The 26968-nt window shown below is 36.7% G+C and overlaps 1 protein-coding gene across 6 annotated transcripts in view; it reads left to right on the top strand.

Moving 5' to 3' along the window:
• TET2 (tet methylcytosine dioxygenase 2) overlaps positions 1 to 20623 on the top strand; it is a 133635-nt gene extending 113012 nt beyond the window's left edge. The window contains exons 7-11 of one of the 6 annotated variants that reach the window (XM_033856808.2): positions 320 to 470; positions 2413 to 2502; positions 10906 to 11043; positions 13569 to 13923; positions 15898 to 20623. In XM_033856808.2, the coding sequence (XP_033712699.1) occupies positions 320 to 470; positions 2413 to 2502; positions 10906 to 11043; positions 13569 to 13923; positions 15898 to 17354 (2191 nt within the window). In that variant the 3' untranslated portion in view covers positions 17355 to 20623. The other 5 variants (XR_012331922.1, XM_073805020.1, XM_073805021.1 and 2 more) reach the window with 5 other exon arrangements.
• The last annotated feature ends 6345 nt before the right edge of the window (positions 20624 to 26968 follow it).

The raw sequence follows: 26968 nt of genomic DNA, 5'->3' as shown, positions 1-26968 counted from the left end.
GGGGTGCAAGTATATGTTTTGTTTCTTAGTTTGAGTGGCACTCACTTGTGTATGTTTCATTTGTGAGTGATGAGAAGCTATAAAATTATGTGTACTTTCTCTGTGTGTATTATACTACAATAAAATATTTGTTCAAGTTGTCTTTTAAAGCCAATCGAAATAGTTCTTTTCTAATGTGATTGTGGCACAGCTTAATATAGAGTTAGACTTCTTTCAAAACTAATTTGCGTTCATTTTGGAATGTAGACACCCAGAATATGAGATTTATAGCCTGGACAGTGCTCTCCATAGTCATGAACTTGGTTCTTTGATTTCTCAGGAGAACGTGTGCCTGTCAGGGGCTGGACCCAGAGACCTGTGGTGCCTCCTTTTCTTTTGGTTGTTCATGGAGCATGTACTACAATGGATGTAAGTTTGCCAGGAGCAAGATCCCAAGAAAATTTAAGCTGCTTGGGGATGACCCAAAAGAGGTTTGTTTACTTCCTGATGTATAATCTGTTTATTTTTCATGGAGAATTGATGAGCACAGATGAAGTGAACAATATAATATACTCAAACTCTCATTAACAGAGAATTTCATCTCAGAGATAGATCAGTAAAATTTTGGCTAAACGGTAGGCACACACAATAATATTTTATAAAATTAGCATAATAACAACCATGTGATACTAAAGTAATAAAGTTTGATCAACATAAACTATACTTATGGCCTTTTACACTTATTGTTTGTCTTCTATGTAAACTCCAGAGTTTCACACAGCTGTCATTTCCATATTAAAACTAAATATTACTACTTCAGTGTTAGAACTTTCATCTTTTGAACCTGAATTATAGAAATCATGTTCGTGACTGCCACATTCATAAAAGTCCATTTCTAGTCACAGTTTCAACCCATGAGATCTGATGCCTTAATGTTACTATAATAAATGCATTCAAGTAACTAAAACATATTTAGATTTTAATATAAAGGTGTAGTTGAAATAAATGAACATTGATTTCTCATTGACATCACTGGTTTTTGTCCTTCTCTAGAATATATATTTCTCAAAATATAACTTGTAGATCAGTATCACGTTTAACAACTTTTGTGTAGCATGGTATTCTAGAGTATGCTAATTGAATAATCAGAAAACCTCAGTATATTTAGCATTCATATATGATCAAATTTTTAGTAAATCTATACATGTTATAATTTTTTTCAAATTTTAAATGCAGTTGAAATATGCAATTATACTATTGATATAATTTTTATATGTCCCTTTGAAAAATTTGTTAGCTTTATTATTTGTGACTATAATAGTAAGTGGAAGTTTAATAAAGTGCAAAAGCTCTTCAAGTCATGATATAAATTTTTCATAGAATCGTAACATTTTAATAAGCTGTATTAATGTGCTAGATATCCTCTTTGCATAAGAAAACACAAATATTTGATAAACCTAATGAATAGCAATTTTGCCTACTGTCTTACACTTTTAATTTTCACACTGGAGAGCATTTTCTCCACTACTTCATAAATGTTTATCACTCTGTTTCATGTAAACAAATGCAGGGGATGGCTAGTGACATCCTCCCTCTGTTAGGTAGGAGGACTCCAGTCAGAAACCTCCTCACCTTCTAAAATGCAAGCAAGTATACCTCTGCCAGCTGCTTACATCTCCCAAGGTTTTTAGAGAAATATCAATGTGAAATGAGAACTTCTAAGTATGAATAGAACAACTGAGTATCATCCCCTACCATTTAAAAAAGCATATTCTTTGCTTGGGGGTAGGGGCGAATATACCTGAAGTATATACCTCTCAAGTAAACTTTACAAAGTTTTTCATATATACCACATTATAGTTCTTAGGGTTTTATTCATATTTGAATCACATAGTAATTTTTAGTTCTATGGAGTGATCATTTCAAATTTTGTAATGCTATTTTTTATAAACATTTAAAATATAAAGATTAGAAATAGATTAAAACAAATCCTTTCAATAGCTCATCTTCCTCGGCCACTAATTGGAGAAGAATAGAGAATGTGACCTTTTAAAGACCGTATGGCTTCATTCTCCTAATCCTACTACCAGCATAGACTTATATTAATAAAATGCCAAATATCTGCATGCAAAGTAGAAAATTGATTAATCTCATGTAAATACCAAAGAGCTAGACATTTAACAGCACATACAAAAATAGGTCTATGCTTTTCACTTAGAAATAGTCACGTTAAGATGATATTTAGTTATTGGGTTGGCCAATGTTATGGGAAAACCCCAAACAAACTTTTTGGCCAAGCCGATATTTAATGAGACGGTATATATTTGTGATTTGGATCTAAGATATAGGGGAAAAAATCTAATTGATAGCCTCTCTCATATATGGATAGAATGGATTTAGAATTTAATATGTAGAATTATTCATTTTATACAGGAAGAGAAACTGGAGTCTCATTTACAAAACCTGTCCACTCTTATGGCACCAACATACAAGAAACTTGCACCTGATGCATATAATAATCAGGTAAGTTTAAACAGTTATTGACAATGATTAGAACACTTTACTTACTCATTATTGGTGGCCTATCTTTCCAAAAATATTTTTGAAGCAACGATTTTCCTTTATTTTTCTAACTTTTTCTCTTCCTAATTGTTGAAACCACTGCAGTGTTCTGTTTTTGATATATGAATATTTGATATATGAAAACTACACCATCCAAAAGAGTATATTTTTGGTCTTTTAATCTGTAAAGATAATGAGCTTTTAAGGCTCACAAGCTATTTTACCTACTAATCTTGTTCTCATATGGATAATTTTATCTCTGTAAGCAGACTTTAGTGATTAATTGCAATTATATGGCTCATACTATAGGTTCTAACCACCTGTTAACTGTTTCCACAGCAAGTCTATACATGTAAAGCTATGGGTGTACTACTTTGTAAGTGTATATACATGTGTCGAGATATGTCAGATTTTGCTAGATTTTTCCTTTATCTTTTTCCTTTCCTATTTTCTAAGTGTGTGCTGGGTTATACCTATATGGAAGGCCAGGTGATTTGTTCAGAAATGCTCGTGAAGGAGGCAAAAGACTGTGAAGTCTACACTGTTTCAACAACATCAACAGCAAAAGCACTAACTGAAAGCCTGTTATGAACCAGATGCTGTGTTTAGTCACTGTGGACATTAAGATGAGCAGTGCAGATTCTCTGTCCTCACAAAACTCCTTCCTTAGAGGAGACAGATATGTAAAATGCCAGCTATAGAAAAACATGATAACAGCTGGGATAGGAGTATGCACATTTCTGAAGGAACAAAAAGGTTCTCCCTGAAAGTAGAGATGTAAGGTCACAAATGGCCTTGGAGGCCATACAAGATCTTTGAACTTTATCTTATAGGTAAGAGGCCTACCACTGGGGTGTTCTAAGTGTATATTGGGGACAGTGAGGGTGAAGTGATTTAACTTGAAAAGGTCACTCAAGCCAAATAAATGAAATACAGCTTAGATTATAGAAGATTAAATTAGAGAAGTAAGCTGTTGCAATCACTGAGCAAGAGACGGTAAGGTCCTAATTTAACGAAATATCAGTAGTGATAGAGAAAATGAAATAAGTATGTGAAATATTTGGTGGAACTTATAAACTTAGTGACCAATCAGATTTGAGAACGAGCAAAAGAGAGAATTTGAGGGTCCACCAAATTTCTGGCTTGGACAGATGGTTGTATTAGTATTAGGAATCAGTGAGGAAAACTAAGTTTGGAGGAGATAAGGAGAAGATGACAAATTTCATTTTGGACGTGCTAGGTTTGACATACTTCTAGGATAATTAAAAGAAAAATCGGGAGAAAAATCCAGGTTAGCACTGTGATTTGGGAATTATCAAAATGCAGGAAATAGTTAGTAGTAAATACAATTTTTCAGAGTGAAGATTACAAAGAGGAGAAGGGGCTAATGATTTTAATATTTAACATTTTAGGGGTGAGTGGGGGAAGAGAAACCAGTGAAGGAAGGACTGGGGGTAGGAGCAATGGAATAGGAGAGGTTAAAGATTTAAGAGGAAGAGGAAGATTGATAGATGGAGGAAAGCTTGAGGTGATGAGAAGGTATTCAGAACAGAGTACACAGCAGTATGGGTACGGGAAAGCGTGACGTATGACACATTTTGCAAACATTGTCATTTACTTAATAATGTTAAAGACTATAAGGGGACTAGATTAGTCTACATAGCAGAGACAGACAGGGCACCAATTCTAGCCAACAATTTAGCTATTCTTGTTTCCATTGTGGACTTTAACATTTTCCCCAAACCTCAATTCTTTTTTTTTTTTTTTAAGTGGGAGCAAAGGACGCAACTTTAATAATGACTGTCTCTTTATAAGTTGTTTTATGTCACAACCTAGATATTTAGAGATATATGTTAATGTCTATGAAAATTATTTTAAATGCTATTAATAACAGTGAGATTAATATTGTTATTTTTACAACCTTACCTATTTTAATCAGTGTCACAGAAAAGTATAAGGAATGGTTTGCTACTGTTGTAAAATAATTCTGGTGAGCAAAATAATAAATCAAGCTATAAAAAGAAAATAAATTGAGTCTATGTTGCTAGATTTCAAGTTTGGCCATTTTCTGTTGAGTGAATTTTTTATAGGGGCTATTAATCAAATGGCTTTAACTGGGGAAAGGGACAGAACAACAAGCATTGATGTTCTTACTCCTTTGATTCCTATTATAGACTATCTCATACAAACTTGATTATCTAAGCATTTATATTCTACACTATTACTTTTTGTTTGGAGTATTTTATGCATTTCCTGAACCTGGAATATCTAAAATATGAAGGTACCCCCAAGTTTTTAAGTTATAACAAGATGATTAGGTATAATTCCTTAGATGTGTTTTAATATTTGTATATGAGTAAATGTGTAGACAGATACACTAAACAATTGGCATGAAGTTTCAGTTAAGCAAGATGAATAAGGTCGACAGATCTGCTGTACAAATCGTACCTATAGTCAACGATAATGTACATTTAAAAATTTGTTAAAAGTGTAGCTCTCATGTTAAGTGTTCTTACCACAATAAAATAAAATTTAAATACATACATACATTCATACATTAAAAAATAAATGTAATGTCTATATAAACTAAATCAACTGATGGCTAAGAACGAATAAGGTGTTTTTTATATTGCATGGTAGGTACTACTGGAAAGTTTATCCATATGTCTTAACATGGTTTAGAGACCCCAGAAAACAGCCATGTGATCTTTTCCTACAGTATACATAACACATCAAGGTTATAGGTGCTGTGGAAGTCTACTATTTGGTATTTGCCTCCTTCCCCCAACTGAATATAGTACCTTTATTTCTCATATATGAATGTTCTTCTTTGCTTTGTTCCTTGATTTCATAAAGTCTTCTTATTGCTGAAGTTAAGCTTCATTGGGTCTTCACAGCATTTCTTCTGTTAGCTCCATGGAATTAGCATATAGGTTTTCTTAACTTAAATATCCTTTATGTCTATCCAGTAGAGTTATATTTCTCTATCTATCTTTTCTATGGTTATCTTACCATTAAACTTTAGGACTGAATTAGCAGGCTCAAATCTCAAAATCATGTGCTTTCGTCATGTGTGGAGATGACATTTTAAACCAAGAAAACTTTGTTTGACAGTGGAAATATTTTCTGTCTACACTGTTCAGAACGGTAGTTACTAGCTGCATGTGGTTACTGAACACTTGATATGCAGTTAGTGCAATTGAGTTAATGAACTTTTCATTTTAATTAATTTAAATTTAAATTGCTACATGTGGCTAGTAGCTGCCGTATTGAACAGCACAGATTTACACCATCAGAAAGCCATGCACTTAGAACTGTCTTCCAGACATAGAGATAAATTTCCAGTAATCCATTCACAGACCCCTGCATGGTATTTCTTATGAGATGGCATGAGTCTAAGGACCAGCTAGATTTTGTATACATTTTTATTCAAGGAACAGAATAAAGCCAACTAGATCACATCACCGCACAATATTATTACACTAATATGTGTGTAATTAGAGTCCCAAAAGGAGGACAGAAAAATATTTTTAAGTATAATGGCCAATTATTTTTCAAATTTGTTCAAAACTATAAACCCATTCATCCCAGAAGCTCAGCAAGCCCCAAATGGTGGTGGGGGGGGGGAGATATTAAGAAACTATATAAAATCACATTAAAATCAACTTGCTTACAGTGATTAAGAGAAAATGTGAAAAGTAGATGGGGGAAAAAAAGACATTACTTATAGGGAAAAAATGGATGACACACACACAAGACTTAAAGTCTGAGAAAGATGCAAGAAAAAAGAGGAAGAACATCCTTAAAGCACAGAAAGAAAAAAAAAAGACTATCAATCTACAAATCTATAACCAGTAAAAACAACTCTCAAAAGTGAAGACAAAAATAAAGATTTTTTTTCTTCAGGCATACAAAAGCTGAAATAATTTACCACCACCGGCAGACTAAAACTTCAAAAACGTTAAAGGAAGCCCTCTGATAGAAAAATGATACGATAGAAATCTAGATTGGCAAAAAGGAATGAAAACATCATAAATAGTAGATATGCGAGTAAAAAGACTTCTTCCCCTTATTTAAAAAATTTCTTTACAAGATAGTTTGTTATTTTAAAATATATTAAAAATGTAATTTAAGATTTATAACATATAAAAATAGCACAGAGGCTTGGGGATTGGAAGTATACTGTTGTAAGATTCTTATGTCATATATGGATGGAATGGCATATTATTTGAATATAGACTGTACACTACACTGTAAACCTTAAAGCAGGGAGCCACTAACAAAAAATGTGTAAGTAATCCCCCAGTAAAGAGATGAGAATGGAATTAATCCCAAAACATATTTTAAAATATGGAACTAAAAGAAAACTAAAACAAATACAAAACAAATAGCAAATGGTATATTTAATCCCAGCCATATCAAAAACCACATTAAATATAATTTTTTTTAACATTCCCAATTAAAAGGCAGAGCTTGTGATATTGAATAATCACATTGATACAGAACAATTGTGATATTTAAAAAAGCAAGAACCAAGAAATACCGTGCTTGGGCTTCCCTGGTGGTGCCAGTGGTTGAGAGTCCGCCTGCCGATGCAGGGGACACGGGTTCGTGCCCCGGTCTGGGAAGATCCCAGATGCCGCAGAGCATCTAGGCCCGTGAGCCATGGCCGCTGAGCCTGCGCGTCCGGAGCCTCTGCTCCACAACGGGAGAGGCCACAACAGTGAGAGGCCCACGTACCGCAAAAAAAAAAAAAAAAAAAAAAAAAAAAGAACTACCATGCTAATGTCAATCAAAAGAAAGCTGGAGTGGCATTAATAGCAAAGTAGATTTCATAGCAAAGAGTATTATAAAGAGGATCATTTTATAATGATAAAAAGGTCAGTTTAGCAAGAGAATATGATGATCCTACCTATGCATCTAATAATAGCTTTAAATTTTATTAAACAAAAACTGATACAACTAAAAACAAACAAAGCTACAGATACAGTCAGTTTTCAATATATCTCTCTCAAACCATTAGAACAAGTAGACAGAAAATTAGTAAGGGGACAGAAGACTTGAACAACACTTTTAACGAAATTGATGTTATGTATAGAACTCCCCATTGCAATGACAGAATTAACTATTTTCAAATATACAAGGATGATTTACCAAAACAGTTTATATTCTGGGTCATGAAACAAGTATTGATAAATTTAAAAGCCAAAAAATATGTTCTCTGATCACAATGAAATTAAATTGAAAATCTGTACCAGAAGGATACCTACAAAATCCCTAAATATCTGGAAACTTAGTGACTTATTTCTAAATGACCTATGGGCCAAAGAATAAATCACAAGGGAGAAAGTATTTCAAACTGAATGAAAATGAAGATGTGACATTGAAATGTGTGGGATGCAGCTATGAAGCTTACTTAGAGAAAGATTTATCGCATTGAACATTTATATCAGAAATGTTATATAAAAGTCTCAAATCAATGATCTACGTTTATATCCTATGAAGCTTGGAAAAAGAGCAACTTTAGCCATATAAAAGGCAGAAAGAAGGAAAAACTAAAGAACAGAAATCAATGAAATAGAATACAGAAAACAGAATGTATCAGTGAAACCAACAGCTAGTACTTTTAGTCAATTTGTTCAAGAACAGATGAGAAGGTACAAAATGTCAATATCAAGAGTTAAAGATGAGACACCATTATATATCCTACAGATAGTAAAAGAATAATAATGAAAACATTATTAAAATTTTATGAAAATAAATTAAATGACTTAGATGAAATGGGCAAAGTCCTTGAAAGGCACAAATTACTGAAGCTTACTAAAGAAAAAGTACCATGAATAGTCCTATATCTATTTAAAAATTGAATTTGTAATTAAAAACTTTCCCAAAAAGAAAACTCCAGGCCCAGATGATTTCCCTTCCAAATTTCACTCATTATTTAAGAAAGAAAGAATAGTTCAATGGAAACTCTTCTAGACAGTAGCAAAGGAGTAAGTACTTCCCAACTCATTCTATGAGGCTGGAAATATCCTGGTCAGACAAGGACATTAAAGAAAAAATAAAGTCCAATGATATTCATGAACACTGATGTGAAAATTCTTAACAAAATTTCATCTAAATACATCCAACGATGTGTAAAAGGGATAATATATTATGATCAAATGGAGTTTATTTCAGGAGCAGCTGGTTCATTTAACACTCAAAGATCAATCAATGTGATTCACCATATTAACCAACATAATGGGGAAAACTATCTCAATAGATAGAGAAAAAGCATTTGACAAAATTTAACATCTATAGAAGGAAACTTTCTCAGCCTGATAAAGGGCATAGATTAAAAACCTAAAACTAACATCACACATAATGGTGAAGAACTAAAGTGTTTAGTGTTTTTATGGTAAAGCAGCAAGTTAAAGAAGCATTTCATTCCTTAACTTGCTCAGCTAGGTGGAACTGTAATTTCTTTGCTCCATTTTGTGACATGAAACTTTTTAATGCTATTTTATTGTGATGGGATCATGCCTATTACCTAAGGTAGGCTTTGCCATCTGTGAAAACTCAGTAAATGGAAAGCTAAATTTTTTAAAGAACACATTATACATTGGGAACAAGAAAAGCATATCCATTCTCACCACTCCTAGTTAAAATCTTTTTTTTTAACTTCTCAAGTAGGTTTTGCTATTTGTTGAAGATGTTCTCTGTGCCATATTTATAAACATAAATTTAATATACAATTGTCATACAATAATAAAAATAAATACTTTTTACTCTTTATCAAATGAATGTTTGCTTAAGAAAATTCAAGGGATGTTTTCAAGAATAGTTCTCATCTTGCCAGCAAGCTTTTTGTGACAGCCTAATTTTTTAAATTGAGGTATAGTTGATTTACAATGTTATATGTTTCACATGTACAACATAATGATTCACAATTGTTAAAGATTATACTTCATTTATAATTATTATAAAATGTTGGCTATATTCCTTGTGCTGTATAATATATCCTTGTATCTTATTCTATTGAACATCTAACTGGAAATTTTAGACCATGAAATAGGCAAGAAAAAGAAAATAAAAAGGATACAGATTGAATATGAAGAAATAAAACTATCCTTATTTGCAGACAACATGTGTGTGGAAAGTCCCAAAGAGTCTACCAAAAAACTTCCTAGAACTAATAAATGTTTTAGCACAGTTGCAAAATACAAAAATCGATTGTATTTCTCTATACTAGCAATAAACCATTAAAAATTGAAATGAAAACCAATAACAATTAAAATAGCATCAAAAATATGAAATTCTTAATATATATCTGACAAAAATGTACAAGACCTGTGCACTGAAAACTACAAAACATTTCTGATAGAAATTATAAAAGACCTAAATGGGACGATATACCATGTTCATGGATCACAAGACTAAGTATTATTAAGATTTCAGTTTTCCCCAAATTAATCAATGGATTCAGTACATGACCTATCAAAATCTCACCAGGTGTTCTGAAGGAATTGACAAGGTGATTCTAAAATAAATAGAAATGTAAAGAACCTGTAATAGTCAAACTTTTTTTTAAAGAACAGAATTTGAACACCTATACTCCCTGATTTCAAGATTTACTACAAATCCACATTTACTAGTAATCAAGACAGTTGATTATTGGCATATACACACATACATACACACACACACACCAGCACACCATTACATAACAAAAGATCAGAATAGAGAGTCTGGAAATAGATTCAACATGTATGGTCAATTGATTTTCAACAAAGGCAATCCAATGAGATAAGTGTAAACTTTTTACCCAGCAGTGTTTGAACAGTTGGATATCCATATGGAAAAAAATTCTTTGACTCTTAATCTCACACCCTATGTAAAAATCAACTCAAAATGGATTTATTTATGTAAAATTCTAGAAAATGCAAACTACAATAATCTCTAGTGACAGAAAGCAGATCAGTAGTTTCCTGGGAACAAAGTGGGAAGCATGAATTATAAAGAGGCATGAGGAAACTTATGGGAATGATAGATATGTACATTATTTTGATTGTGGTAGTGGTTTCATGTATGTTTATGTATGTGTGTGTGTATATATATATATAATCAAATAGTATAATAAACAGCATATATTTAAAGTGTAAGTCAATTATATCTCAGTAACACTATTAAATAACTTTACTGTGTCAAGGCATTTGCTCTATTTTGTGTCATTCCATTGTATTTGGGGATATAAAATATAATACTAAGGAACCTTTTTGACCTGCTCAGTACACAGGTCCTGTACTTTTTTGTCAAATGTGTGCCTAAAGATTTGAAATGCCTAAGTACTTCCCCAGTCACACACTCGCTTCCGTTTTTCAGATTGAATATGAACACAGAGCACCAGAGTGCCGTCTGGGTCTGAAGGAAGGCCGTCCATTCTCAGGGGTCACTGCATGTTTGGACTTCTGTGCTCATGCCCATAGAGACTTGCACAACATGCAGAATGGCAGCACATTGGTAAGTGGTGCTGAGGAGAGGTTAGCAGCATGTCCTGTTGAAGAGTAGAGGACTGGAAGTTAGCAGCATTTAGAGTAATATGTTTTCTGCCGGTGTCCCTGCAGAGAACAGTGTTTTCATGAATGATTGCTATTGCAAGGTGACCTTGTTTTGCATAACTAGTACTCTCATAACAGGTTGGCATGTCACATTAGTGGAAAACTGTATTGACAAGTATGTGAAAATCATGGAAATTCTTGGGCTTCCCTGGTGGCGCAGTGGTTGAGAGTCCGCCTGCCGATGCAGGGGACGCGGGTTCGTGCCCCGGTCCGGGAAGATCCCACATGCCGCGGAGCGGCGGGGCCCGTGAGCCACGGCCGCTGAGCCTGCGCGTCCAGAGCCTGTGCTCCGCAACGGGAGAGGCCACAACAGTGAGAGGCCCGCGTACCGCAAAAAAAAAAAAAAAAAACATGGAAATTCTTGGTGCTAATCTAAACCAGTGACTAAGGCTCTCCAGCTACAATCAGATGCCCAAAAAAATTCTTTCAAAATTCACTGTCACATATCTAGTAGGTTATAATCAGTTAAACAAAAAGCCATATACGAGCTAAGGTACCAGTCCAGCCTGCAGAGAAAAGTATAAATGAAAAATGCATCGTCGATGTCACACCAACTACTACAGAAAGTTCAAAGTGCAAAAGAACCCATTGTAAGTACATATTACAGTGGGTAAAATGGATTGGTCCTTGTATTTGAAGGCTTTGGTAAGGGGAGAAAATGGATCCATCTCAGGGGGGAGCAGTGTTGCGTACCATCAAAACCCAGGGTGTGGCCTTGCACCTAAAGAGATGACTCAGAGTGGAGATAAAGAACGAAAAAGCTCAAGTACAGAAACTGTAAATTAATCAACCTAATGAGTTATCAACATGGATACAGGTGTAATTGAGGAAGATGACCAATGAGACCTAACATGGAAAATAGAAGGCAGGCACTATAGTTAAATTATAGTGTAGAAAAGAATTCAGAGAGATAGGAGGCAGTAGTGGAATTAATTCGAGGAATCTGGTGTGAAATTTTTGTTGAGAAACAAAGAAGGTATTGGTCTAGAGCAGGGGCTGGAAAAGTTTTCTGTTAAAAGCTTTGCAAGCCACATAGGATCTCTGTCATATTCTTTGTTTGGGATTTTTTCAATAAAAAGTTCTTTAAAAATGCAAAAAAACCATTCTTAGTTCACTGGCCGTACAAAAACAGGCTGCAAGGCAGTTTGGCCACAGGCCCTAGTTTGCTGATTTCTGATGCAGGAGAACAAACATGAGACTTATCATCCACAATATCTAACACCATCACTCACCAGGTGTTGAACACCTGCTCATCATTTGGAGGTTGTGCTAGATTCTGGGAAGTAGAAGAAATAAATGATAGCTGGAGCTACAGTAGGTCTTGAAGAGAACCAGGTTTCTCTCCAGCAAGGTGATGGAGAGTGGGCAGAGGATGAGAAAGTTTTTGATTGAAGGGGAATTTGTCTCTGATAGGTCACAGATTCTGTGAGGTGAAATGGAAAGCAGCACTGGAGAGGTAGAAGCGAGTAGGGATCAATTGTGGGAAAAGGTTACAAGTGCTCAGAGGCAAGGATTTGGGAAGACTTATGTGTACGAAGTGAAATGCCCATTTTAATACCATTGCATGTTAAACTTATTTATAAAGGTAAATCTAATGTAATCATCACATTCCTTTCAAGAGTATCTTTCAATGATTTTGTATTACCTTGGGTTTTAAGTAACTGTGGTCGCATTTTCTCCGTTAATTAAAAACACTAAATACTAAAAGCTAGCATTTTAAAACCAACAAACAATCTTTCATCAAAGCCAATGTGATTGTGGCCAACAAAAGAAATAAAGTACCATCAAATTATCAAAGCAGCAGAAGTAGCTTTTTTTTCTTTCTTTTCAGAAGAGAAATGAGTGAGAAGAGAAACAGTAAGTTAGATTTCATAAAGTACAGAGGAGGGAAAAGAAAGGTAGAAGCAGTGTTAACTTAAATATTACCTGTATCAATCACATCTTCAATTTTACATTATTTAGATTTCACTTTGGTATCCTGTAGAAATTTCTTAAACACAGTTAAGGAGAGTTAGCTGTGAGGAAAGATGTGAAATCTCTTTGTGTACAAAGTATGAGATGAGGCGAATGTGATGTTACCAAAAGCAGAGGAAGTCATTTGGTAGAGGAAACTTGTAGCTTCTTTTTGAAGCTTCTTCCCTTAGTCAGAAATGTATGTGAAGAACAGTGTCACTGCAGTGACTGTAACGGTTCCTGATAGATTCCAAAAAAAAAAAAAAAAGTCAACATGAACTTGTTTATCTTGATGTACATTTTGATGCAATTTTCATTAATAACAGACAATCGTGGTTTTATGGTTAACAAACCAATCTGGTCCACTAGGCCAGCACCACAAATGTAAATACTGAGAAGGGAAAACACACGCACACACACACCAGCTGTCATCTGGACTGAAACTGAGTCTGTGCTGTCTTATTTCCCTGCCAGGTATGCACCCTCACTAGAGAAGACAATCGAGAAATTGGAGGAAAACCTGAGGATGAGCAGCTCCACGTTCTGCCTCTCTACAAAGTCTCTGATGTGGATGAGTTTGGGAGCGTAGAAGCTCAGGAGGAGAAAAAACGAAATGGTGCCATTCAGGTACTGAGTTCTTTTCGACGGAAAGTCAGGATGTTAGCAGAGCCAGTCAAGACATGCCGACAAAGGAAACTAGAAGCCAAGAAAGCTGCGGCTGAAAAGCTTTCCTCTTTGGAGAGCAGCACAAATAAGAATGAAAAGGAAAAGTCAGCCTCCTCTCGCACCAAACAGATTGAAAATGGAAGCCAGGTGAAACAGTTGGCAGGTAAATTTAATGTGAAGCACTGTATGCCACGTGACACTTATTTTAAAAACGAACATTGTTAACTTTGGAAGGTTATGTTCGATCATGGTCTTAGTTCTGTACTAGAATTTTCTCTAAAGTAGCAAGGCCCAGGCTTTGTTCTTGGAGATGGTAGTGAGGTATTGCATCAGCCCCAGTGTGAGGGAGAAGTTTGGATTTTATTCTATAATAAATGGCAAAGTTTTATGGTAAGTGATATGGTGAAATTAGTGTTAATCTGTCAATGACAGACAAGCCAAATTAGAGGCAGAGGAACTAATAGTTTGGAGATTGATGCAGTAAACCAAGAGTGAGGTAATAAGAGCTTGAATTTTGGTGGTAGCAATGAAGATATAGCAAGAGATGACAGAAGCGAATTCTTCCAAAATGATTATCAATACGATGGTGACAAACCATTAGAATGAAGGAGAAAAAATACTTAAGGATGACTCCAAAGTTATAAGCCTAGATAATTAAAACAGTACTATTTATTGAGGTAAGTTTGAAAATAAGATTTATGAGGGAAGGCCAGGAGAATAAGTAAGATACCTTTCTTTAGCCATGTTGAGGCTGAGGTGTACCAGGGGAATCCACATATAGCTCTTAAAAAGCTTTTACTCATCAAAATAGATCACATCTGTAGTAGTAGCAATAGGGCATTATTTATCAACGCTAGTAGATATTCTGTTTCTTGCTTTGTCTATAGTTAAGACTCTAAAAGGAGAAATCATACAATGTGATGTCCATATCCAAATTTCAGAGATGGTATTGGCCTAGCTATTAACAAAAGAAAAATGCATATCTTTTGCATTGGTATAATGCTCTGCTTAGAACCAACCGTCTTTGCGTCACAAAGTCAAATCTCCCTACTGATTGATTTTGAAGCTCAAGGATAAAACTCATTTAGAATAATATGTCAAAGATGTTTAATAAACATTTGTTGATTGGTTGACTTACACTAAGAGAAGTAAATCCTATCCACTCCCTGATATCTCTTTTAAGTTAGCTATAAAGTACAATCAGTTAGAACTTTGTGTCTAGTTCCTTCTAACTGGCCTCTGCAGTGATTGTTTCAGTTCTCAGGACTGCCACTGCGGCTCCATTTATCCGTTCTCATCTCATATTACTCTTTCTTTTAAGTGTGGTCATGAAACAGAAGTATGACTTTTAAAAGTTTCATTTACAAAGCTGAAAGTTCCTTTAAAGTTGTATCTACAACTGTGTTAATTTCCTTCCTGGAAAGCACGCTAATGAAGTAGCGTTTGCCAATTGTATAAGGTGCTCTGGGTATTTAAATGGATGTCATTCTTTTTCTCATAGCATTGCTGAATCTTCCATAACAAATTTTTTGCTACGTTACCTATTTAACATATTTGATTGCATGCCAGGCAATGGAGAAATAAAGTAAAATAAGACATGGTCCTTTCCCTCAAGGGACTACTTTGCAGTAAGGTGAGGAGGGGACTAAAAATGGATAATTCCAGTACGTTATGACTGTTGCTTTATCTGACTGATGTTTGCAGTGGCTATGACGAAGTATTACGAAAGCACTAGAAGTTGGGTTTATAGACGGCTTCCTTGAGGAAGGCATAACTGTGTCAAGGAAGGGCAGGGAGATGGCAGGGCACTTCAAGTAGAGAGTGTGGCTTGATCAAACGCGCAGAAGCTCCAGAGAACACGATGCTCTCAATGGAATGGCTTTTGGATGTTTTATTACATTTTTCACCATTTTCCAAAATGTACTGCTGTGTGCTCTGCCATTTTATTTCTAATGCTTTAGACACAAAAAATGACGCCAGACGGTGATTAGAGAGCTCTGACGTTGCTCTTGTCCTCGTGTGATGGGTGTTGCATAATTCTACTGATGGTTCTCACATACATGTAGGCATCCTCCCTAGTTCTCATAAAGTGCTGATCAAGCGTGTTTGTCCTCGCTCTCTCTTATCCTGTCCACAGAACTTCTGCGACTTTCAGGACCAGTCATGCAGCAGCCCCAGCCCCAACTGCAGAAGCAGCTTCCACAGCCACCGAAGCAGCCACCACAGCTGCAGCAGCCACACCACCCCTTCACTGATAACCCTCAGTCAGAGTCTGTCAGCTCTTACACGTCTTCTGGATCCACCAGTCTATACACGAGAAGGCCCAATCCAGTTAGTCCTTATCCAAGCTCTTCACACACTTCAGATATTTATGGAGGCGCCAACCCTATGAACCTCTATTCCACCTCATCCCAAGCTGCAGGTTCATATTTGAATTCTTCTAATCCCATGAGCCCCTACCCTGGGCTTTTGAATCAGAATAACCAATATCCATCATCATATCAATGCAATGGAAACATATCAATGGACAAGTGCTCCCAATATCTGGGTTCCTATTCTCCCCAGTCTCAGCCCATGGATCTATACAGGTATCCAAACCAAGATCCTCTGTCTAAGCTAAATCTACCACCCATCCATACGCTTTACCAGCCGAGGTTCGGAAATAGCCAGAGTTTTACTTCTAAGTACTTAGGTTACGGAAACCAAAATATACAAGGAGATGCCTTCAGCAGTTGTACTCTTAGACCAAATGTACACCACGTAGGTACATTTCCTCCGTATTCCGCTCATGAGATGGATGGCCACTTCATGGGGGCTGCCTCTCGATTACCACCCAATCTGAGCAATCCAAACACAGACTATAAAAATGGTGAGCATCACCCACCTTCTCACTTAATCCATAACTACGGTGCAGCTCCGAGCATGTTCAACAGCTCTCTTCATGCCCTGCATCTCCCAAACAAGGAGAATGACGTGCTCTCCCACACGGCGAATGGGTTATCTAAGACGCTTCCAGGTCTTAACCATGATGGAGCTGCTTCTGTCCAAGAAGGCTTCCACAAAGTGCACGACGCTGGCAGTCAGGAAAAGCAGCCTTGTGCTGCCGAGGACAATGACGAGGTCTGGTCTGATAGCGAGCAGAGCTTCCTGGACCCTGACATTGGGGGAGTGGCTGTGGCTCCGACTCATGGGTCCATTCTCATCGAGTGTGCAAAGCGCGAGCTGCACGCCACCACCCCTTTAAAGAATCCCAACAGGAATCACCCCACCAGGATCTCACTCGTCTTCTACCAGCACAAGAGCATGAATGAGCCAAAACATGGCTTGGCGCTCTGGGAAGCCAAAATGGCCGAGAAAGCCCGCGAGAAAGAGGAAGAGTGTGAAAAGTATGGCCCAGACTATGTGCCTCAGAAAACCCACGGCAAAAAAGTGAAACGGGAGCCCACTGAGCCGCATGAACCTGCCGAGCCCACGTACCTGCGCTTCATCAAGTCCCTTGCCGAAAGGACCATGTCCATGACCACAGACTCCACAGTAACTACATCTCCATACGCCTTCACTAGGGTCACGGGGCCTTACAACAGATACATATGATGTCGCCCCTTGTGGTTACCTCATTTGAAAAGACCACAACCAATCTGTCCATAGTGTAGTTCGCATGATGTGGGCAGTGGGGAAAGGACACAGTATTCCTGACAAATGTGGTGAGAGGAACCTCAGCTCACCAGCAAAGAAAGAGGTCATCTTACCATAGCACTTAATTTCCACTGACTCCCAAGTGGTCACAGATGGAATCTAGGCAAAAGACCAAAGCATTCTATGCAAAAAGAAGGTGGAGAAGAAAGTGTTCCACAATTTACATTTTTAAACACTGGTTCTATTATTGGACGAGATGATATTTAAATGTGATATTTTTCCCCCTTTACAGCTCTACACATCTGTGACCACTTTTAATAATACCAAGTTTGCATAGTCGTGGAACACAAATCAAACAAGTACTGTAGTATTACAGGGGCAGGAATCTTAAAATACCATCTGGTGCTGAATATACAATGTACTGAAATACTGGAATTATGGCTTTTTAACATGCAGTTTTTACTGTAATCTTAATATTAACTTTTATTTATCAAAATAGCTACAGGAACATAAATGAATAGACAGCAAAACACTGAATTTGTTTGGATGTTCTAAGAAATGGTGCTAAGAAAATGGTGTCTTTAACAGTTGAAAATTAATGCCTTTATATCATCAAGATGCTATCAGTGTACTGCAATGCCCTTGAATAATGGGGGTACCTTTTCATTCAAGTTTTTAATCATAATTACCTATTCTTACACAAGCTTAGTTTTTAAAATGTGGACATTTTAAAGGCCTCTGGATTTTGCTCATCCAGTGAAGTCCTTGTAGGACAATAAACATATATATGTACATATATATATACACACAAATATGTATATGTGCACAAACATGTATATCTATAAATATTTTAAATGGTGTTTTAGAAGCACTTTGTCTACCTAAGCTTTGACAACTTGAACAATGCTAAGGTACTGAGACGTTTAAAAAAAAAAAAGTTTACTTTCATTTTAGAATGCAAAGTTGATTTTTTTAAGGAAACAAAGCTTTTAAAATATTTTTGCTTTTAGCCATGCATCTGCTGATGAGCAATGTGTCCATTTTTATTACAGCCAGTTAAATCCAAAACGGGACTTATTGGATTCAAGGGAATACATTAGTCCACAAAACACATGTTTTCTGGTGCTCATCTCACATGCTATACTGTAAAACAGTTTTGTACAAAATTGTATGGCAAGTTCATTGCTCAAATATGTAGAGTTTTAAGAATTTTCTGTTAACTGCAGGTAGTGATTAACCGCATGCTACAGACTCAACAAAGCTAGTTCACTTAAGCAATGCTATTTTATGGATCTGTATGCTCTTCAGCGCTGCCTTTGTGTTGATAATTGTACGTTGTGATGTTGTCATTTCTTAGCTTAAGTGTCCTCTTTACCAGGAAGATTGAGCAGACTGATGCCTGCATAAGATTAATAAACAGGGTTAGTTCCATGTGAATCTATTAATTAAAAGAAAAAAAAACAGGCAGCTGGTTTGCTGTGGTGGTTTTAAATCATTAATTTGTATAAAGAAGTGAAAGAGATGTATAGTAAGTAAATTAAATTGTAAACAAAACTTTTTTAACGCAATGCTTTAGTATTTTAGTACTGTAAAAAGAAATTAAATATATATATATATATATATATGGATTTGAAGCAGAATTCACATCATGATGGTGCTACTCAGCCTGCTATATATCATAATGTGAGCTAAGAATTCATTAAAGGTTTGAGTGATGTTCCTATTTGTCATATACCTCAACACTAGTTTGGCAATAGGATATTGAACTGAGAGTGAAAGCTTATAGCATTGTGTACCATCATTTTTTTCCAAGTCTTTTTTTTATTAAAAAAAAAAAAAAGCATACCTTTTTTCAATACTTGATTTCTTAGCAAGTATAACTTGAACTTCAACCTTTTGTTCTAAAAATTCAGGGATATTTCAGCTCATGTTCTCCTTATGCCAACATGTCACCTGTGTTTATGTAAAATTGTTGTAGGTTAATAAATATATTCTTTTTCAGGGATTTAACCCTTTTATTTTGAATCCCTCCTATTTTACTTGTATATGTCCTGATGTAACTAAAACTAATTTTGTAAATCTGTTGGCTCTTTTTATTGTAAAGAAAAGCATTTTAAGAGTTTGGAGAATCTTTTGACTGTTTCAAGCAGAAAAAAAAATTACATGAAAATAGAATGCACTGAGCTGATAAAGGGAAAATTGTAAGGCAGGAGTTTGGCAAGTGACTGTTGGCTAGAGTCCTTAACTCTCTAAATAAAGATGTTTTGATCCTGTAACCGATACAGGCACAGATCCATGAGGACTTCTCTACACAAACAAAACACTTAGGGGGATGGTGTGCAATCAGCTGTACAATTATGTCTTAGTCTGTGTACATTTTTGCTTACTAACATTTCAAATAAATTCTTAATCAACAGAGGCCTTTGAGTTTTATTGGTCAAATCTTTATAACTTGGCTTTTGTCTTTTAAAAAAATGTCTCCAGTTTTTGGCTGTAACCAATTTACAGGCATTTCAAGAACATTTGTTTTGTATTTGTCAAACTGCATGATTTTAATATTTTGCGTATACCGTATATCTCACCCCACATATTTGATTACTTCATGCACATGTGTTGGTTTTGAGTCAGCCATCCCGATACGAGTGAATATTTGGTTTCTGTATCCTCCACTGTCATTTGTCAAACTGCTGGCCAACAAGAGCAGGAAGTATAGTTTGGGGGGTTGAGGAGAGGTTAGGTAGGGAGGAAGAGAGGAAATTGAGTGGCATATTGTAAATATCAGATCTATAATTGTAAATATCAAACCTGCCTCAGAATGAATGGAAAGCAGATCTCCAATTTGCTTATATAGGAATATCAGGTTGACTATATAGCCATACTTGAAAATGCTTCTGAGTGGTGTCAACTTTACTTGAATGAATTTTTCATCTTGATTGACGCACAGTGGTGTACAGTTCACTTCTAAAGCTAGTGGTTAACTTGTGTAGGAAACTTGCAGTTTGACACTAATATAATGAATCTGTGTGCATTTTTCTATGCTTTTTTAAAAAACAGTTTCATTTCATTTTCATGAGATGTTTGGTTGTCTGTAAAAATCTGAGGATGGTTATAAATACTGTAAGTATTGTAATGTTATGAATGCAGGTTATTTGAAAGCGTTTATTATTATATCATTCCTGATAACGCTATGTGAGTGTTTTTAATAAAATTTATATTTATTTAATGCACTCTAAGTATTGTCTTGTTGAAGTTTCTGTTTACTGCCTGAATTACTGCCACCTCGGTGAGGCAAAAGGGAATGAAAAGAAATTGCTTTTTAAAGCTACTTTGTAGATGGTTATTTTTTTTTTTTTTTTTTTTTTTTGCGGTATGCGGGCCTCTCACTGTTGTAGCCTCTCCTGTCGCGGAGCACAGGCTCCGGACGCGCAGGCTCAGCGGCCATGGCTCACGGGCCCAGCCGCTCCGCGGCATGTGGGATCTTCCCGGACCGGGACGCGAACCCATGTCCCCTGCATCGGCAGGTGGACTTTCAACCACTGCACCACCAGGGAAGCCCGGAAGCCCAATGGTTATTCTCAATAGCAAACTATATGGTAACATCGAAATAATTAAGGCCAAAATATTTCTCTAGTTATTCAACTTTGTTTTCAAGCTTGTTTAGCCTCTTCACTTTGCATGTGTAGCCAGTGTAAGTCAGGAGTGGTATAACAGCACTTCTGCTGACCACAGGCTGACCATCCCTCCTGGTGTAGAGTCTGAGGGCTATCGGTGACAGCAGGGACACCAGGGTTGAGTTCATACTGCTTAGGTCTAAGGCCAGCCCTGCTTTCAGATTCTCATTTTCCTCCTCAAGTCCACTCTTCAAGGAAAACTCCTCTTCCTGCCTATCGGAAAGGCAAGCAATGTTAGGCAACGGGAGTGGGAAGAGGTAGCCTGGGAGGCACCAGACAAATGTGCATGTCCTCACCCACCCCACATGGCTTCAGGGAGCTGGAGGCTACATTGTCCTCCTCTCTACCCCTTCCCCTGTCATGTCAATCACCCCTCACACAGCCCCAGTGCACTCCTGCTGAAACACTTCCTAGAAACACAAGATACCAAACACAGTTACTAGTTCTACTTAGACTGAGTCTTCCAACCCTCACCCTGACCCCTTCCGAAATTGGTAGGGAAATCATTTACATCATGCCTGAAGTAAGGGAATTCCCTTTCCCATACTGTGTCAAATAGTCATGCCTGAGCCCAGGAAATGACTGCCGTTTAATGATCTTTGAACTCGTGGCCTGGGTGATTCCTCCAGCACTCTACTCAAGCCAGGATGTTAAGAGGAGAAGCAACATCATCATCAAAAAGCAGTGATTCACCAATTTTATTTTTTTTTTAATTTCAACCCTCTTGGGGTGTTGTCAACGCTCATTTCATGATCCATCCTCTGGTTGGACCTTGGGAACCTCCCACTCTTCACATTTGCTAGTCTCCACTGCCCAGGGCAAGGGGAATTTAAGGTTCTGTGAGCACAAAAACTTTTCCTGCCAGGGCCCATCCAGATCCCACTAGTGGAAGCTGGTGATGCCAGTGCCCTGTAAATGAAGGTGCAGGCAGCCCTGCTGCTTCTAAGCCCGCAAGTGGAGAGGAGAGACAGCTGGCAATAACACATGAGCCAGCATCACAAAGCTTTATTGACCCCTTGCCTCCTCTGGAAATAATTGCCAAGAATGAACCTTTTCATGCAAGCAGCCATGCACACAGCTGCCCTGTCACACAGTACCACTTGCTCCTTTCCTTAGTCTCTTCAGTTGGTCTATCCTAAAAACCCTCCCTCCCGCTTTGGGTAATTCGAGCTTCTCTTCGACTCCTGCCTGACTCTCCTGCTCTGTACCAAATCAGCTATGTAAGATTCAGTGAGAAAAGACCTTATTCATCAAGGAATCTTCTCCTCAAGCTGCAGAGAATTTTTATTTGGTTTTGTTGGTTTAAAGGCCACCTGGAGGTGAGTGTCCAGCAAAAAAAAAAAGGAAAGCTGGGGGAGCATCTTTTCTTTCACTTCAATGCAGGGGGAGAGTGCGGGCCACATGAAACACTTGCTAACTAACTTCAGTCACTGGGCTTTGCGGTAAGGGGCGGGGTTACTTCCTCTAAGGGGCGGGGTTACTTCCTCCCTGCCTTCTTCCCTCTCTCGGCTGAGGAACACTCTCTAGTTGTTAGAGTGGTGAGAAAACGTTCGCAAAAAAGCCTAGAGGAGAAGTCACCGTAATTATAGATTATTTCAGTTTTACCAGCACTCTTAAGTTTTCGAAGAACAAAGATACTTTTATTCCCGTATTTCCGAGGCCACGTGCCTGCATTTCCCTCTCTCTTACCAGGCAATTTCTCACAAATGTCTTTGCTTGTCTGGTACAACATTCATTCCCTCTTGAAAGGAGCCTCTCTTTTCCTTGCACACACGCTGCACGAGTATGCTTTCTTTGGGGGCTTCCTTTTATGCTTTTTCAAAAGGAATTTCTTGACTTACATTGACATTTTACTCTCTAATCAATTCTTAATTCAAACTGAAATGAGATTTCTCCTTAGTGGATGAGTAAAATAGTAGTTACAGAGAGATACTCCACTTCTTCCCTACCCCCACAAGAAGGAATTCAGGTCATTTAAATTCACGGAATGAAGGATTTATAGGCATATTCACCAAGCGCTTGCTTTATATTCCTTGCATAGCATAGTCACAGTAATAGAAATCTGGGTGGTGTGGCTTGAAACTCGAGATGCCCCTGGTGCCCTAACCCCTCTCTCTCATGGGTAGCTCTTGACTGAGCTTTAAGAAACATGATGAAGTACCGGCAGAAGTGCAGCAGAAAGCACCTGGCTTTGGATGCAGTAGTTTTACTAGTTAAGCTTCATCTGTAAAAGTCCGTAAAATAGTACATTCCTCACAGGGACATCGTAAGGATTAATGGGAATGTAAAACTTTAAGTACAAACTCAAATACACGGTTATTCTTGCAAAGTTTTTCCTCTCCCTCCCTCCCTACCCTTTGCTTCCTGCTAGAAGGTGCATCCCACTGACCACACTTTAGTGCCCACCCAGCTGACTTCCCACAACACGACCCCGAATTCCCTCGCCTGACCAAACAGGTTTGCATAACACCATAAGAGCTCTTGATTATGAAGCAGCACTAGGACCTCCAAGCTAGAGAGAAGACAGTGACAAAACAAGGAAATAATCCTCTGTCCTATAATCTTATCAACCCTCAAATTGGTTTTCAGATGAGGTAATAATCCCCTAGTGACTCTGTGAAAATTCCAGTAGTTGGAATGACATCACAGTTTCTAAGATACCAAATACACATCAAAGACCAATAAGAAGCTTAACCAATTTGAGTTAAAAGCAGAAGGAAAAAAAAATTAACCAAAGGAAAAAAATAAATGATTGAGGAAATTATATTTTTATTTCCTTTCCTTACAATGTCATCTACTAACAGGTGTATTTCGTGGAATTAGTGTTTATAATATCCATGTTTCAAATACACGTATTTGAATAAAATATTTTTAAGGCAGAGTATATTAAAATGGAAGGGAGTTATGTTCCAAATATTATGTATCATTGATTTTTAAAAATTTTTGTTTTTATATTCCCTAGGAGATGACCTACAATAAAGAACTATAGCTCTGGGTTCAAATCCTGGCTCTGCGTTACTAGCTGTGCGACCTTGGGCTATGTGCTAATCTGTCCTGTATTTTCCTCAATTTCTGCATCTGAAGAATGAAAATAATAATAACTATGTCACAAGGTTGTTGTGAGGAATACATGAATTCAAAGCACATCAAAAGAACTAAAAAAACAAAAGCAGATATTATAATTATGTTAATTAGTTGAACTGAAGCTGTAATTTCCTACCATAGTGGTTTTATTTTATGCATTTTCAAGTCATTAGTGAGAAAAAGGAAGTACATTTTAACTGTACAAAGTCATGGATAAGCAGATTTGAATGAGACCTTAGAGATCACCTTTCCCAACACCTGGTTTTATATAATCATTCATTCATTCACTCATTCATCCATCCATTAAGAAATAGTTTTAAACACTCTTAAAAATTGTGTCACGTGCATTTCTGGGAGTTAGGCATCCAGCAATGAGCAAAACCAGTAAGTCCCTATCCACTTGGAGCTTATATTCTAGTTAGGAGAGAGACACAGAATAAAGTAGCTAAGTACACAGAGGAAAAGTAAGGCAGGGTAAGGGAAAAGGGAGCAGTGACTATTGGGAGGGATGCTGGATTTTTTAAATATCAGTTAGTCAAGGAAGTTTTACTGATAAGGTAATATTTGAAGGCAATGAAGATACAAGCCATGTGGATATTTGAGAAAAAGTATATCAAGCAGAGAGAAACAGCAAGAGAAAAGCCCTAAAGTGTGCTAGCAAATATAGGAAGGTTGTGGCTGGAGCAGAACAAGCAATGAAGAGAGTGGTGGGGATAAGGTTAGATGGTGGAGGGGGTCCCTGTTATAGAGCATTGTAAGTCTTTTGGCCTTTACCCTAAGACGATGATATTAGAGGGTTCTCAGAAGAGGAGGAACATGACCTGATTAGGGTTTTAAAGGATAACTCTATGTTAAGAACGGATTTTAAAAGGCAAGACAGATCCAAGCTCATGAAGTTAATAGGTCATGTCAAAATTTTAATCCAAAACGTTCTTTTCCAAGATACATAATAACTAAACTGTCTAAAGCCAAAGAAAAATAAGAATTGAAAAGAGGCAAGAGAAAAAAATTCTCTCATACAAAGGAACCCACATAAGGCTATCAGTGGATTTCTCAACAGAGACCTCACAGGTCAGGAGAGAATGGAATGACATAGGCAAAGTGTTAAAGAAAGAAACTGCTAACCAACACTATTCTACCAAGCAAAGTTGTTCTTCAGAACTGAAGGTGAAATAAAGACTTTCCCTAATAAACAAAAGGAAATTGATGACCATTAAACCAACCTTACAAGAAGTGCTGAAATGAGTTATTTGATTTGAAACAAAAGAATGCTTACTAGTAAAAAAAAAAAAAAAAGAAGAATGCTTACTAGTAAAATGAAAACATAAAAATATACCACACATTGGTAAAGATTAGCAAATAGATTCAGAATACTCTAATACTATAATATGGTGATGTGCTAACTACTTAATTCTAGAGTAAAGGTTAAGGCACAAAAGCATAAAAATAGCTCTAGCTTCAACAAGTTGTTAATGGATACACAATTTAAAAAAAAAATGGTTAAAGATGACATCAGAAACATAAAAGGGGGAGAGAGTAAAAATATAGTTTTTATATGCAGTCAAAGTTATCAGTGCAAATTAGACTGTTATATATACAAGATGTTTTGGGACTTCCCTGGCAGTCCAGTGGTCAGGACTCAGTGCTTTCACTGCTGTGGCTCTGGGTTCAATCCCTGGTGAGGTAACTAAAATCTCACAAGCTGCATGGCGTGACCAAAAACAAATAAACAAAACACAAACAAAACAGCTGTTTTATGTAAACCTCATGGGAAATACAAAGCCAAAATCTACAACAGATACACAAGATAAAGAGAAGGGAATCAAAGCATTCCACTACAGAAAGTCATCAACTTACAAAGAAAGGCAGGAAAAAGAAGAAAAGAAAACCAGAACTTCAAAACTTACCTACCAATAATTACTCTAAATATTAATGGACTGAATTCTCAAATGAAAGGGCATAGAGTGGCTATATGGATTAAAAAAACAAGATCCAACTATATGCTGCCTACAAAAGACTCACTTCAGCTTTAAGGACACACATGGATCAAATGAAGAGTAGACATATTCCATGCACTTGGAAACCAAGAGAGCAGGAGTAGCTATATTTATATCAGGAAAAAAAAATAGACTTTAAGCCAATAACAATATCTAGAGGAAAACATGGATATTATAATGATAAGGGTGTCAGTTTATTAAGAAGATAAAACAATCATGAGTATATACACACTCAACATTAGAGCACCTTAAATATATTAAGCAAATACTAATAGGTCTGAAGGGAGAACTAGACAATAATGCATTAATAGTAGGGGACTTCAGTACTCCATTTTCAACAATGGAGAGATACCAAGACAGAAAAACAAGGAAATGTTAGACTTGAACCAAACTTTAGACCAAATAAACCCACCAGACATATACAGAAGAATGGTCTAACAGCAAAAGAATACAGATTCATCTCAAGCTTAAATGAAACTTTCTTCAGAATAGATCACATAATATGTGACAAAACAAGTCCTAGCAAATATAAGAAGACTGAAATCATAAAAGTATCTTTTCCAGTCACAATGGTATGAAACTAGAAATCAATAACAAGAGAAAAGCTGGAAAATTCACAAATATGTGCAGATTAATCAATATACTCATGAAAATCCAATGGATCAAAACAAGAAAGGGTACAAATAGATGGAGAGATATACCATGTTCTTAAATTGGAAGAATCAACATTGTGAAAAGGACTCTACTACCCAAAGCAATCTACAGATTCAACGCAATCCCTGTCAAGCTACCACTGGCATTTTTCACAGAACTAGAACAA

Source organism: Tursiops truncatus, chromosome 5 (genome assembly GCF_011762595.2).
Source record: "Tursiops truncatus isolate mTurTru1 chromosome 5, mTurTru1.mat.Y, whole genome shotgun sequence".
Lineage (NCBI taxonomy): Eukaryota > Metazoa > Chordata > Mammalia > Artiodactyla > Delphinidae > Tursiops > Tursiops truncatus.
Note: the sequence above shows the minus strand (reverse complement) of the source record. Positions and strands in the feature narration are given on the sequence as shown.